Here is a 14375-nt window from a genome sequence, read left to right on the forward strand (position 1 = left end):
AATGAAGACAGAAAATGGAGATGTAAATATAAATCTGCTGGAAAATGATTCTTCTAAGGGGACCAACACTATTTGTGTATTTAGATCAAATCTGCTCAGTAGCTTTGGCTGTTAAGAAAAAAGCAGAATGTCCTTATTTCAGTACGTCCAAAATCAAATCTTTTGTTTCAGACACGTTGAAACATTCAGCTTTGATGCTTTTAAGCAAAGTGTTTGACTTTTTGCTTCTGTTTAAAGAAAATATTATTAAACATTAAGCTCATTATAGATTTATTAAGGAAGTAATTTGGAAAAGAAATGAACTACTATGTAGAACTGGAAACAAAGTAATTTTCTGGTTGACTGTAACAAAGCCATTTATAGCTTCTTCCAAACCTGGCAAAAATTCTTATTCTCCTACAGGTTTGTGTTTTTATTCAGTTTAGTCAAAAGGAAATAAAAGTCAAAATCCGGTGTTTCTCAGATTACATCAGAGAGCTGCAGCCCTGTTGGCAGGATATATGCTATGACTGTCCCAGTGAATAGCAAGACAGGAGGCTGGACAGGGAAAAAGGGAGCTTTCGCTCTGATTATATCAGACTGCTTGACAAACTATTTGAGTGCATGTCTCTTTGAATAAGCTTTCGTGTATTAGTAATAACATATAAAACTGAACTACCAGCAGCAGCATGGCTATCAACAACTGATGTGAGCGCTCAGGTTAATGGTAAGGAAAAATCCTGTAATGGATTTGCATCAAGAAGAGAAGTGGCACAATTGAACTTGTACAGTGCTGAAATTCAGATAGTTGCACCTTCTTCTCTCCTCAGGGAAGGAGGGGTAACCACCCACTGTCAACCACTGCCTATTCACACCGCCCGCATCCTTCTCTGCGCTCCTTAGCTATCCTGTCCACATCAACACGAGTGTGCCAAGATTGCATTCTTATCCCTAACATAAACCAAACCGCTTTCCCTCACTCCAGCTCAAGCCTGCAAATGCATCCTAGAACACTGCAAATACAGTTTTCACTTGCTCATACTTTTATTAGTGTACTGAATGGTTCAGTATTCTGTGCAACGCAGAGGACATCCTTGCACATCAGGCAGACAGCAGTTGTACACCAACTGCATCTTGCAACAACCATCTGAAGCAGGTCACAAACTGTTGTGCTTTTTCTTTCCTAAAATCATGGACAAAATGATTTATGAGAACCACAAGGTAATCATATTTCTGGTGTTTATATTTTAGTGTCAGCATTTTTAGTGAAACATACTGGATAAAAGCACATTCCCACAGATATGATTCATTGAATCAATCACAGAATGGTTTGGTTGGAAGGGAACTTTAAAGACTGTCTAGTGCCAAACCCTCTGCCATGGGCAGCAACACCTTGCACTGGATGAGGTTGTACAAAGCCTCAGCCAACCTGATTTTTACCACTTCAGATGATGAGACAGCCACCACTCCTCTGGGCAACTTGTTCCAGTGTCTCACCAGCCTCAAGATAAACAATTCCTTTCTTATAGAAAACCTAAATCTGCCCTCCTTCAGTTGAAAAACATTGTCATTGTCCCTTGTCCTGTCACTGCAGGCCCTGCTAAAAAGTCTCTCCATCTTTCTTACAAATTGCCTTTATAGAATAGAAGGCCACAACGAGGTGGCCTTATGCAACCTGCTTGCCACATTTCTTATACAGACCAGTATACAATGCAAAGCACAATCTGCTGGCTCCTATCCAATTTTTTATCAGCCACCATCCCAAAGTGCTTATCTGCAGGGCTGCTCTCAATCAATTCATCACCCAGTCTTCTGATACCGGGAATTACTCTGATCCAGGTGCAGGACCTTGCTGAAGTTTCTTATGAATTCCTTCTCTCTCTAACAATCCATCAATCAAAACGATACATCTCCAATATAGAGGCAAGAAAGGGGGGCTATATCGTGGGGGATCATGTCAAAGGTCTTAAGGAGAACAAGGTAAATGACATCAACTGTTCTTCCATTGTCCACTGATGCTGGTCACTCCACAGAAGACCACCAGACTGTTCAGGAACAATATACCCCCCCAGTATCACTAGCAGAGATTTCACTTCTTTAATTAAAAAACATTTTTCCACAAACTCCTGGGTTTACCCAAAACAGAGCTGGGGCTGCCACATGCATGCTCTCTACGTTCAAGCTGCCAATAGACAAATGATCATAAAGCACTCAAATATGGGGCAAAGGAGGGAAATGGTAGTCACCATCTCCTGCCTTTGCAAAGTGGACAGCTCCAAATAGTCAGTCAGCAATGACAAGACGGGACCATGCCACCACCAAACCCAGTTTCCTACAACAGGTGTTTTAACTTCAGAACCTGCACTTCACAACTACCGCACCTCAAAGCCAACAAAGTCTTCCCAACAGTGAACAATAATGGTATATGAATTTGTAGCAAAAAAAAAAAACAAAAAAAACCAACAATAAAATCCATTAGTAAACACCATTCTTTCCAACAGTTCGTTCCAACAAGTAATTTTATAACTACTAGTTAAGCATAAATTTTAACTAATTCAGATAAAACTACAAGACTACTTACCCTGCCCATAGCAGGGGAGTTGAAACTAGATGATCACTGTGGTCCTTTTCAACCCAGGCCATTCTGTGACTCTATGACAACTCAAAATTTGGACTCCGCGTATTCTGAAATGTGGTTGGAGCCGCAAGCTACGAGGAAGTCATAGGGCAAAAATGGCTAGGAACTGTATCCTCCTCTAGAACTTAGAGCTAGATCTTCTAGCTGTCAGGACAAACAGCCTGAGAACAAGAGCTGGTCTGAGGAGCTTTTTTCTCATGAGAAGACTGCGGTTTGAGTCCCGACCCTGTAACAAACATCTAACCACTGCACACATACCATAAGGGACATGTGCACGGCCTATGTAACTCCACTTCACATAACCTACTGACAAGTGCCACAGCACAGGGAGAGTCAGAAAGTCCAAGGAGAAGCTGCCTCCCTGCCCGCCACTCACCTGAAATCCTGGCGTGGAGGTTGGGCTTCATGCGGAGCTCCGGGGATGGCGTGGCAGCCTGCAGCACGGCCACGGCCGCCCGGCGCAGCGCTCCGTCAAAGATGGGCAGCACCTGGCTGGGGAAGGCGTTGAAGTACTCCCCGATCTCCATGTTGGTCTCGAACAGCGTCAGGGCGTCGACAAGGACCGGATAGTGCGCTTCGTCGTCTCCCTGGCGCAGGATGCCGAGGATGTCGTCCCGGTGGTGCTGCAGCAGGTAGGACTCGAACACCTGCCCAATGAGGCTCACCTGGTCGGCGCGCAGCGCCATGCCGAGCCTGCCCGGACGAGCAAGGTAAAGCAGTTAAAAGTGAGAGGCTTCGGAATCGAGTCATGCGGGAATCTACAAACTTAGGAAAAAGCTCGCGGCGGAGCGAGGCCCAAGCAGGCCGGGCCGGGCTGGGCAGCGCGGAGCCGCCACGGGCACCGGCTTCTTCCCACCCCCTCGCGAACGCGAGGCGGGATGGCGGTTCCCGCCAGACGACGGCCGCAGGCGGTGCTGCAGCCCCCGGACAGCCCTCCGCGCGGGGCGGCGCCGCGCTCCTCACTCCCGCCCGCCCGCAGGGCAGCCGCCGCGACAGGGCCCGGCCGGGGCTCTCCCCGCCCGCAGTGCACAAGTGAAGTCTCCCGCGCTCGCTCGGCGGCAGCCGCTGGTCCCGCCCGCCCGGCCCGGTAGCGAGCGGCGCGGCAAGATTTGAACGCGGCGCGGCCCGGCAGCGCGCTGTATAGGCCCCGGCCGCGCTCCCCGTGCATCGGTACCTGCAGCGCGGGCTTCCGCCGACCCTCTGGCCGGGTCCCACCGCTCCGTCAGGCGGCGGCGGGAGGAGCGGCCCCGTCCCCGCCCCTCGGAGCCGGGCCCGGCAGATCCGCCCGCTCGGGGCCGCCCGCGGGGCTCGGGGCCGCCCGCCGGCGTCGGCGTGAAGAGTGCGGATGTAACTTCTTTGTAAGGAAGTTAGAAATTAGCGATGGGACAAGGGGAAACGGCCACGAACTGAAGCCTAGGAAGTTCTGCACAAATGCGCGTGAGAACTTCACAGTAAGGGTGACAGAGCACTGCAACAGGCTGCCCAAAGTGGCTGTGGAGAATCCTCTGGAAATATTCATGTCCTGCTTGGATGCCTACCTGTGCAGCCTGGTCCAGCCCCTACAATTCTGTGAAATTCTCTGTTGAGTTCCTGGCTCTTAGGCTCTCCCACTGTTAGCTTGTGTTAATAGTAAAGTCCCATTGCTTTATCAAATGGCCTTTTGCTAACTAGTTGAATGGACCTTCCTGCAAAAGCACTGCTGAAATTTGCACTAAAATAAATCCGTCACTGAAAATACGGAACTGTTTCTGACAAAGCATCTAGGTGTAGTATCAGGCTGACCCTGTCTCCATGGTACACTTTCAGTGTCAGTTTTACTCAGCCTAAAGTGCTGTCCTGCAAGGTACCAAACCAAGCTGCTTCTTTCACAGATAATGTTGGATATTAGGAAAAGAATATTCTTAGAGTGATAAGGCTTTGGAACAGGCTGCCCAGGGAAGCAGTGGCGTCACCACCCTGGAGGTGTTCAAGAAAAGGGTGGGTGTGGAACTGAAGATTATGTTTAGCAGGCTTGTTGGGGATGAATCAACAGCTGGACTAGAGGTCTTTTCCAACCTTAATGATCCTTTGATTCTATGTTTCTGCACAACAGTTGGGTCAGTACGGTTATCTGGTTTCTTGTATGGAAGAGACAGACAGCAGTTGGAAAAGTTAATTACAGCTACAGAGCAAGTGAAGGTTGCAACTAAGTAGTGGTTCCTAAAACAAACAAACAAACAAACAAACAATGAACAAACAAAATCCTCAACAACAATAGAAAACCCAACCAAACAAAACAACTTAAAAAGAAGACAAAAAATGAACAACCAAACCTGCCTGAAATATTTATAATTGTCAAATGATAACTAGTAATAACTATGTGCTTCACATATTAATGAAGAAATATTTAGTCAATGAAAAATCCTCCCACAAAAAGTTCCCCATTGTCATTTGGAAATCCAAAGGTGGCTCATGGATCTAAAACTGCTTTTTAGTTTTACAGAATACAGCGTGTGCCATGGAGCTGGCAATGTCTCAAGAGTACAAGAACTGTCAGCCAATGCAGTGGTCGGTGGTACACATTCAATAGGCAACTGGGATGCTGTCAGCAGGGCTGCATGTGTGCTGAGATGAGCTCAGGGATCTCACAGGTTAGGTGAGGATTCAGACTAAGCATGATGAATGAAATTTGCTGCTCATTTGACAATAGCGCTTGAGCTTACATGCTACCTTAGTTTCTTTTCCATTGTCAGGTGCAACTGTATCTGCCTCTCCTATTTACAGGCTGCAGTATGGTTATGTTTCTCTATGCAGCCAGGCACCACAGCTGATGGTTTCCAACTGTATTTACAATTCAAGGACTATTGTTCAAGTTAAAGTTCTAGCTGCCCTCTGAACTCTTCAGCTGGACTGTAGGGTTGAACTTGGTAGACTTGATCATTGAATACACTTCGTAATAATAAGGCCAGATTTTGGTAGCTATTGTGGAATTATACTTTTATATCATTAAGCCTAGCTCTTCTTGTTTCCTAGCAACACTGTTATCAATACTTCTGGCATTTTCTGCTTCTCACAGTGTTCAGCCTGCTGTTGACAGCAACCAGGCCATGATACTACGAAAATAACTGAGTTACAATGTACAAAAACTCTTAACAGTGTCCAAGCCTTATGGTGCAGTTTGAACAGTAGATAAAGCCTGAGCTGTCTAATTGCATTAACTCAGTAAAGGAGTGCAGCAAAGGAGCATAGTGGCAAGCTGGGCAACAGGTTCAGTTGTTAATAGTCAGGCTGAGCAGACAGGCTGGAGAAGTTCTGTTTCAACCAGGCTGCCAGATTTTGTTACGTGATCCCAGTGCTGTGTACATGGGTATTTCCAATTATTGCAGAGTATCTAAAAAAATGAATACTTATAAATAATAATTTAAAAATACGCTGCAAATTAAATTAAGTGTTAAACTGAAAAGTGATTTTGCTGTACAATTATACTTGAAAATTTTGCCAGGCACTTCATGGAAAAAAAAAAAAAAAAATGGAACTGATACAATCAATGCTCAATTCCAGAAAGTAGCTAGGCCACAATTCTAGAAACTGTATATTCACTTTCAGTAAAATAAAAATGGCTTATTGCTTGTCTAGGAAAAGCAATAAAGGTACTGTTACTAGATTACACTGAGCATACCATGAGAAGAGCAACATAACTCCTGAAAGTCATTCTGCATCTTTCAAAGCTGCTGTTTTTGCAAATTGTATTTAAAAAATAATAATAATTGGAAAAAAAAAAAAAAAAAAAAAAGGATAGGCTAGGATTCCTTACATCTACATTTAGGCAACTAAGGCACTTAAGTGGGCTGTTGCTCTACAGTCTTTGTACAATAAAAAGAGGTACGTGTGCTTATTCACTCCTGAAGCTTGGGCGGTTGGACTCGATGATCTCTGGAGGTTCCTTCCAACCCCTGCAATTCTGTGAAGCTGCCCGCCGACTGCAGAAAAGGTGTTCTTTAGCTGAGTGACTCAGTCACCTTCCTTATAAGCAAGAAAGAATTAGTGAAATTTATCTGACTAGCACTGGAGTCATGCAACCATATTCATATACATCTTAAAATAAAGGAATTGTAGAAAATCCTGAACAAGCCTGATTTCTAATGTTATGAGTGTATTCTGTATGCAATTTATTGCCAATATAGTAAACGTAGTGAAGTAACCAAAAAAATTGTAGTAGGAAGCAGTCAATCAGATAAAGCAATACTAATTGTAACTTGGTTTTTCAAATGTGTGGGGGTTTTTGTTTGTTTGTTTGTTTTGTTTTTGTTCTTGTTTTTTTTTTTTTTTTTTTGTTCCCCCTCAAGTATACTTTCCTTTCAAGTACACCTTGATTTAGCAGAGGGTTTTTGGAATCAGGGTAGTATGGTCAGGTTGTGGTTGGACCTGATAATCTTTGAGGTCTTTTCAAACCTGAACAATTCTATGATTCGATGACTCCAGGTACAATTTCTGCTGCAGAACAAACCCATGCAGTTCTTGTGACATAGTTCTTCATTTGTGGTATGAGAGTATGAAAGTAAAATGGAGCATTTTTCTGCTAACCTGGAAGATTCACTAGATTTCACAATCATCACGGAAGTAAATTAAGCAATCCAGACTGAAGGGCCAAAGTTCTGCCTGAAGGCAGATTATTATGACGTTCTGATTAAATGTAGCATTCTTCTGCGTTTTGCCCTGGTGTCGAGTATAGTTTGTTACTTCCTTCTTCCAAAGGAAAACACAGTAAGGATTAAACTACATTACCTTGTATTTGCTCTTTGACTTCACATTGTTAATTTCTTTCTGGATAAAACTGTTCAAGGTCAGAGGTGCACTAAATCCTGATAATTAGATTTACGTCTCAGATAGCAAAGAGAACTCTAGAGAGTCAAGACATTTCCCCCACCATTTTAAATAGTACCACACAATTTCACTCTAATTCTGCCCCTCTTTAACTCAGAGGTGCCTGCTGAACTAAAAGGAGAGCAAGAAAACACCCAGGAGTTAAGACTGTGGACTGCAGAACTGGACACCAGATACTGCAAACAATGGTATTGTGATAAGTCAAGTTCCTGTATTAATCCAAAGCGTCAACTTCTTTTAGGAAAGCACACTACAGAGTTCTCAATGCCATTTGATAGAAACTCATTTTTTTTTCCTAGTTTCTTCAGGATGTTTTTTAAGAGACTGATTTGATAGTGAAACAGCTGCCGACTTTGGCAGACGTGGCACCTTCTCAATTTTCTCCTCCTTATAAAAACAAATTCCTGCTAGTGAAAAGAAACCCTGGGCGCACCTTTTACTGAAGTCTAAAAACATGAGCAGTTAAAGTGAATGCATACATTGTCATCTTACAAATATTGTTCACTCTTACATACACAAAAATACAATGAAGTGGAGGATGGGAGAAAAAGGCAGAGCCCTTTATAGGCTTTGCAAAGTGTGCAAGAAAAAATACACAACACTCACTTCAGAACGTTATAACAAAATGAGCTAGTGTATTTTATTTCAGTAACAGCCAAGAAAACTGACATTTTGCCCAATATGGCTTTCTTCTAAAATTAAAAAGTTGCATATTACCTCCATTTGAGTGCACCAGCTACAGAAAATCTCCATCTTCAGTTCACAGCAGCATCACCAGAGTACAGCTTTCAGTGGATTTTTCAAGCAGAATTATAAGATAGAATTTTTAAAATGTTCATTTAGAATATTTTATATTGTTTATATGAAAACATACAAATTTTTCATTTATACATATACTACATATAAAACTCATTGTAATTAGCAAGTATATTCATCTGGGTATTTACCTTTGTGCATACAGGGGGAAAAAAAGTATGTAGTTAGGGCTTCAGGTGAAATATTAAAGATAGAGACTTTAGTATATGCTAACTAAAACCTTATTTAAACAACTCAAACAATTGTTCCTGCTTTTAAAAGATAAGAGATTTAGCTTAAAAATACATTCATAAAACAAAGAGACAATTTTCTCCCTGAGACTACCAGTGTGAGTTACTTTGTGGTAATCATTGAATGAAAAAAATATAAAAGAGACAACAGGCTTTTCTATATGCCGCAGCAAATTTCTGGAGCAACACCAGAATCAAAAAGGTGTAGATTGGAGAATCATGCTCACTAGCTGAAAAAAAAAAAAAAAAAAAACAACATGTTCATATATTAGACATTAAAACTCTTAATACAGACAACTGAAGGTAATTAATTTTTAAAGATCTGTATCTCTAGTGCGTATAAATGGCAAAAAGTTTTTTGAGTTTGATTATTTACCATTTCAGACATGAATTTTATCTAAAGCAAGACTTTATGCCCCAAACGTAGACTTTTGATTTATGCAGAGATATGTAGTATGGTATTCCACAGGTTTTACGCATGTCTTTGTTAATATTCATAACATAAATGCACAATTTGTGTGAACAGTTGCTGTTTCAATCCGATGACAAGATGTTAGATAATAACTAGAAGGTAAAGTCTCATGGGCATCGGTTAAAGTGTCAAAAATCTGTCCCAGTCAAAAAATTCCAGCTTCTTTTTTATGGCCTTCTTACTCTGAGCATCTACACTGATTTCCACAGAATTTATATTCTTCCTTTTAAATGTTAGAAAGGGGACAGTTTTTAAAATGCTACAAAGTAACAGAATAGAACTGGGATGGATTAGACATACTCTGTCCAAATTGGAGAGAATTTTTCCTTTCACAAATTACATTGTATTTATAACAACCATGCGATTTTTTTGGGAGGAAGCCTTACCTAAAAGAAAACACATTTATAGGAAAAAGGGGGAAAGCATTACGTTTGTTCTACCAAAATTTATTATGTAGTAATTACAAAGTTTAAAGATCCTTCCATCTTAAGTAAAAATAATAATTACACACATTATATAATACCATGTCAAGTGATTTCAACAAATATCACATGAAATACAGTGCATTTTCAAATCAGAAAGACAAATATTTTCTCATTCACAGTGTTTGACAAATTACAGGAAAGCTTGTTCACATGAGGGTTTACTTAAGGTCATGCTCTTATAAACAGTCCACATCACGCTGTGCCACAAAAACAAATCATCTCTCAGAATGTGAAGTATCGGGCGAGCCACTCCTGGCGCTGTGGATCTGGTGAAGCCACTGGTGAAGCATCAGTCTGAGGAGGGCTAAATTCACAAAAAGAAAAAGATATTAACCCACAACTAAATGGAGTACCCAACTTAGGAGGAAAAGATTCTCACAGAGAATATCAAGTGCAGAACAATCTTGTTTTTCCTTGGATTCGTTATCAGCGTGCCTCTGGATACAATTAATGTCTCCCTATAGAACCTGTGATCATCCACTCCATTGGAGAGCATCAGCAGCACAGACAAGTCAATTCAGAAGCCACGTTACAGGGTGGGCAAATAAGATTTTGGGAAATATAATTTAAAATCTCCTGAACAGCTGTATACCATCAGAAGAATAAAAAGGGCTTTCTTGGAAAAGTGTGTCTGTAGAAGGTCCTCTTTTAGCATCCTTTTCCTGTGGTAAAGTTAATTTTCAGAAATATGATGCAAGCATCATATTTGTAGACATGTGCTCACAGAGACTGGTTGGTAACACACTATTTTCATACTTTACACTGATCACAGATATATGCATGAACAGTGCAAGTGATATTTTAAATATTCCAATATACTAGGGAAAAATAAATTGCTGCATTGCAAACAATATTTGATTCCCCTTTGAACCATTTAAAAATCTCACTGAATGAGCAAGAAAACAGTTTCATAATAAAATCAAGTTTCTTCATCAATAAAAATCCATAATAAAATAATCCCTACTGTATTACTGGGTAATACAACACACAAAACAATTTGGAATGGAAACTCTAGCATCACAGTCCATGAGTTCATGCACATGCATGATAGAGGTATCTGAGCACAGTCATGCACATCACATGCACAGGAAAAATAAGAAGGACAGTATTTTTGAAAAGTAACTGTTTACTTGACATAGACTTTTCTTTACTTATCTATTTTGCATTCTACTTTTGGCTTCCTTGAATGGTAAGTGGTTGCTGGGCATGTGGCCTTCCACATTAAAACAGAAAAAAAAGGGTAAACAACCACGTGTGGATCTGGTAATTACACACTGCTTTAAGTTGCCAACTTGGAGGTAAGAGGTCAGTACCAACTAAATACAGCACACAGCACTTTTTCTGTGCCTTTAATATGTAGCCACATAAAGCAAAAAGTTTAAAATCCCACCTCTAAGAAACCATTTTAAGTTAATAATTCAATTCATTGTATCAATTCATTAGAGAATGACTTGAGACTTCAATGCTGACTTAGTTACTGGAAGCTCAGCATTAAGCATTCAATATACCCTTCCTGTTTCTGCAGTAAAGTTTGCCTGTGATTTGTTATAGGTGAGGAAAGGGGAAACACAGAACATTCACATAGCACAGAAAATCGTTTTCTAAATAAAAACCATTATCACACAATACTGAATAAAAGAAATTCTGTGCTAGTAACAATTTCTAAATGACAACCAGCAAGTAACACAAACATTTAAAACAATTGTTCATATATGTAAACAATTGGAAGCACATGAATTCTGTCAAGGTATCTAGAGAGGTTTTCAAACTTCAAGACTTATGAAAAAGTGAGAATATACTTCAATAAGGTCTACAATAAAAAGGAATACTATAAAGAGGTTACAAATATAATGTAAAAATTGAAAATTCTTTAACTTGTACCTCTGAAAGGTTCATGAAGCAAGTGGGATTCAATACAAAAGCAAAATTTTCCAGAGTTAAGAAAGAAAAAAAGGTTGGTGAGGCAATGCTCACCTCAAAAACGTCTTGGGCTCTTTGGGTGGTATTGGCTGTGGCAGTGGTTTGCTGCTGTTGAACTCAATATCGTGGATGGGTGAGTTAGGAATGGGGTCCAGGCGGTTAGGATGTCCATTGCCCACTCCGCTAGATTCCAGAGCACTTAGATTGGGGACACTCACAAACCTGTTTGTTGACTTATCGTTCTTCTTCTTTTGCTGCATTAAAAATAACAAATATAAGGAAGGCTTCTTGTACCAGGACAGTTGAGGAAATCTGCAAATTTAGGATTTTTTTTTTTTTTTTCTGGCTTTTTATTGAGGAGAGGGGGAAGCTGGATAGGAAGGAGAGCAGCCGGGGCAGAGGGGGCCTTTTCTTTTTCTTTTTTTTTTTTTTTCTTTTTTTTCTAATTGTAGTTCTACTGTTTGTTTTGACCAGAACTGAACAACACGATTTCTTTTTTCCCCAAATTTCTTATTAAGACCTACTATAATCAACAAGCACATTATTTTTAAAGATTTTCCAATATAACATTTTGCTCTATTTTAAAACATCAAAGATAGTAAGCTTTCCTCAAATTTACCAGTTAGCCTGTTAAGCTTTTCACCTTTATGTAAGTCTTGTTTTGGTATTAATGGAATAGCTTTACTGTCATATATAATCACAGCAAATTTCAATGATGAAAAAAACAAATCTCTCCAACAGGTTTCACCTCATTACTGATGTACATTTTGGTCAGTAAAACAGGAGCCTAAAGAAGCAGCTACATTTCTTTTAAAGTACTTATGCCCCCAAAGTTAGCGAGCATTATAACAATACTGTTGAAGAAGGTAATACCGAGTGAGAGCTCTGTTCCTTGCTGAAAGTAAAGGCTGGGCTTCTAGTGCTATTCCAGCTAACGCTTCTGGGCACCAGATGGCGCAACCGAATATTTTTTCTTTCTTAATACTCCTTATACTACAGATAATATTCAAGGGACTCGAAATACTGACAGATTTTATTTTGATATAATTGTTCAACTTTCCATAACACATCATACAAAGGAATCGGAATTTATCGGCTTTTATAGATATTTTAATGTATAAAGATGCTTCAAATGATTCTCTAGGTCTTCAAAAATAATTGACAGAATACCATGTGTGTTTCCTGAATTCTATTGAATATTCCATGTCAATGATAAGGATTATTAAAAAAAAAAAAAAAAAAAAAACCAACCCTATTTTAAAAAAAAAAAAGATTCATTTCTTCTCATGAATCATCTATTTACTGAGTATATAATCAATACTGTCAGCAGAAGAGCTACTCTATTCATTAGTGTCAGGAGTTCAAATGGAGACAGAGTCCTATTGCTTGTTTGTTTGTACTCTTCTGTTTAGTTCTCTGCTAGCTTTGATTTCAGTACCTGCCCTTCCAAAGCTGAGAGGTGAAAGTGCTACTAGTATAGTGCAGTGGTGCATACCTTTGTAACGTAAAATTAAACATATATATTGAACAGAAGGCTATACTAGAAAAATAATCTTTTTTAATCACCGCAGTAGAAAACCACTAGCTGCAAAAGCTTAAACTAATTCTTCAGGCTGGAGAAGCAAGAAATAACAGCATCATAGGAAAACTGTTCAGTAAAACTAAAAGTAGTCAAATGTATGGAAAACAACTGCAAGGTATCATACAGTGCAATTAAAACTGTGTAAACCACACTGTAGTTAAATCTGTGTGCTTCATAAGAGGCCTTATTTCTGCAAAATGTATTTATCTCTATAAGTGCTTTGAGAAACACTACAGATTGTATCTTATTTTTTATAGAGCACACTACACTTCCAAAGCAGTCAAATCTGGAGTAAAACTGTGTGTATTGTTTCCATGAAGTTCATGCAAAGTATTACAAAACATCAGATTCAGCAACATAATACTAAACAGATCCATTGCATAAATTTGAGAAATTCCAATACATTCTGCAATGGTTGTAATTTTGCATTAAAGTGCAAAGCTTGCATTAATTAATAACTTACGTTTTTTTTTAATTATTACAGAGAGAGTGAAGTTTTCAGTTTCTCTTAATCATTCTCTGATAAACATAGTATGTGCCTTGATAAAGTAACATGTTCCACAGATCATGAAATGAAAAACTAAAATGTTCTGGCATACAAGACTTTTTTAGAGTCTTAATTTTAAGTGATAGAAGCTTATGTTAAAAATACATGAATTATCACTATGGAAATCTGATGTTGAAGTACTTTTCCCAAGCACGTCAGATTTCACACAAAACACAAGTTTACATACTCAGTGATTAAATTTCTCATCTTTATAAAGGAGTGGTTCAGACAAACTTACAAAAATTTCAAACAACTTTTCACACAACAACAAAGAATTCAAATTAGTTTGGACCTCGCAGAGACAATATCAAGACTACTAACTTCTTTTATGCAAGTATGCATAAAAGTTAGGTATCAGCAGATACCTACTTGCCAGAAGTGCTGGACTCCTGAAAAGTGTTGGAGAGCATTGACAGTTTATGGCAAAGCTTGTGCAGATATGAAAATATGATGATCTGAAGTGAAACCATAAAGCTTAGCTAAATAACACAGCCTGATCTCTTAAATGACAGAGAGAGACCATCCTATTTGTTCTGGTTAATCCACTTAATTGATAACCAAAACTAGATCTTAGATAAAATTATTCCAGTGTCAAAGAACCCTGAACTGCGCAAGGCTATATTGCTTTATTTGGTATATCTTGATTTTTTTGAACTCATCCCATACGTGCCAACATTTGTGGCAGTCTGAGTGTCTACATATAATCTTCATAACTGATACAACCGGGAACAACACTGCCTAGAGAAATCAAGACAGAAATTCTGCTTACCCTAAACTGGGCATCTACTCTGAGCTGAAGACCACTGCACACCATGCTTCCTTAATTATTAATCAATTATCTCT

The 14375-nt window shown here is 39.6% G+C and overlaps 2 protein-coding genes across 2 annotated transcripts in view; both read right to left on the reverse strand.

Annotated features, from left to right (window-relative positions):
- MCM9 (minichromosome maintenance 9 homologous recombination repair factor) overlaps positions 1-3819 on the reverse strand; it is a 46169-nt gene extending 42350 nt beyond the window's left edge. Inside the window, exons 1-2 of the mRNA XM_042885114.1 lie at positions 3792-3819; positions 2994-3310 (exon numbers count right to left, since the gene is read on the reverse strand). Of these exons, the coding sequence (XP_042741048.1) occupies positions 2994-3303 (310 nt within the window). The 5' untranslated portion in view covers positions 3304-3310; positions 3792-3819. The remainder of the gene's footprint in view (positions 1-2993; positions 3311-3791) is intronic.
- Positions 3820-8795: 4976 nt separating this feature from the next.
- Positions 8796-14375, reverse strand: part of FAM184A (family with sequence similarity 184 member A) — a 59243-nt gene continuing 53663 nt past the window's right edge. The window contains exons 17-18 of the mRNA XM_042887166.1: positions 11458-11657; positions 8796-9787 (exon numbers count right to left, since the gene is read on the reverse strand). Of these exons, the coding sequence (XP_042743100.1) occupies positions 9706-9787; positions 11458-11657 (282 nt within the window). The 3' untranslated portion in view covers positions 8796-9705. The remainder of the gene's footprint in view (positions 9788-11457; positions 11658-14375) is intronic.

Source organism: Lagopus leucura, unplaced genomic scaffold (genome assembly GCF_019238085.1).
Source record: "Lagopus leucura isolate 7727_CA_CO unplaced genomic scaffold, USGS_WTPT01 Super-Scaffold_73, whole genome shotgun sequence".
NCBI lineage: Eukaryota > Metazoa > Chordata > Aves > Galliformes > Phasianidae > Lagopus > Lagopus leucura.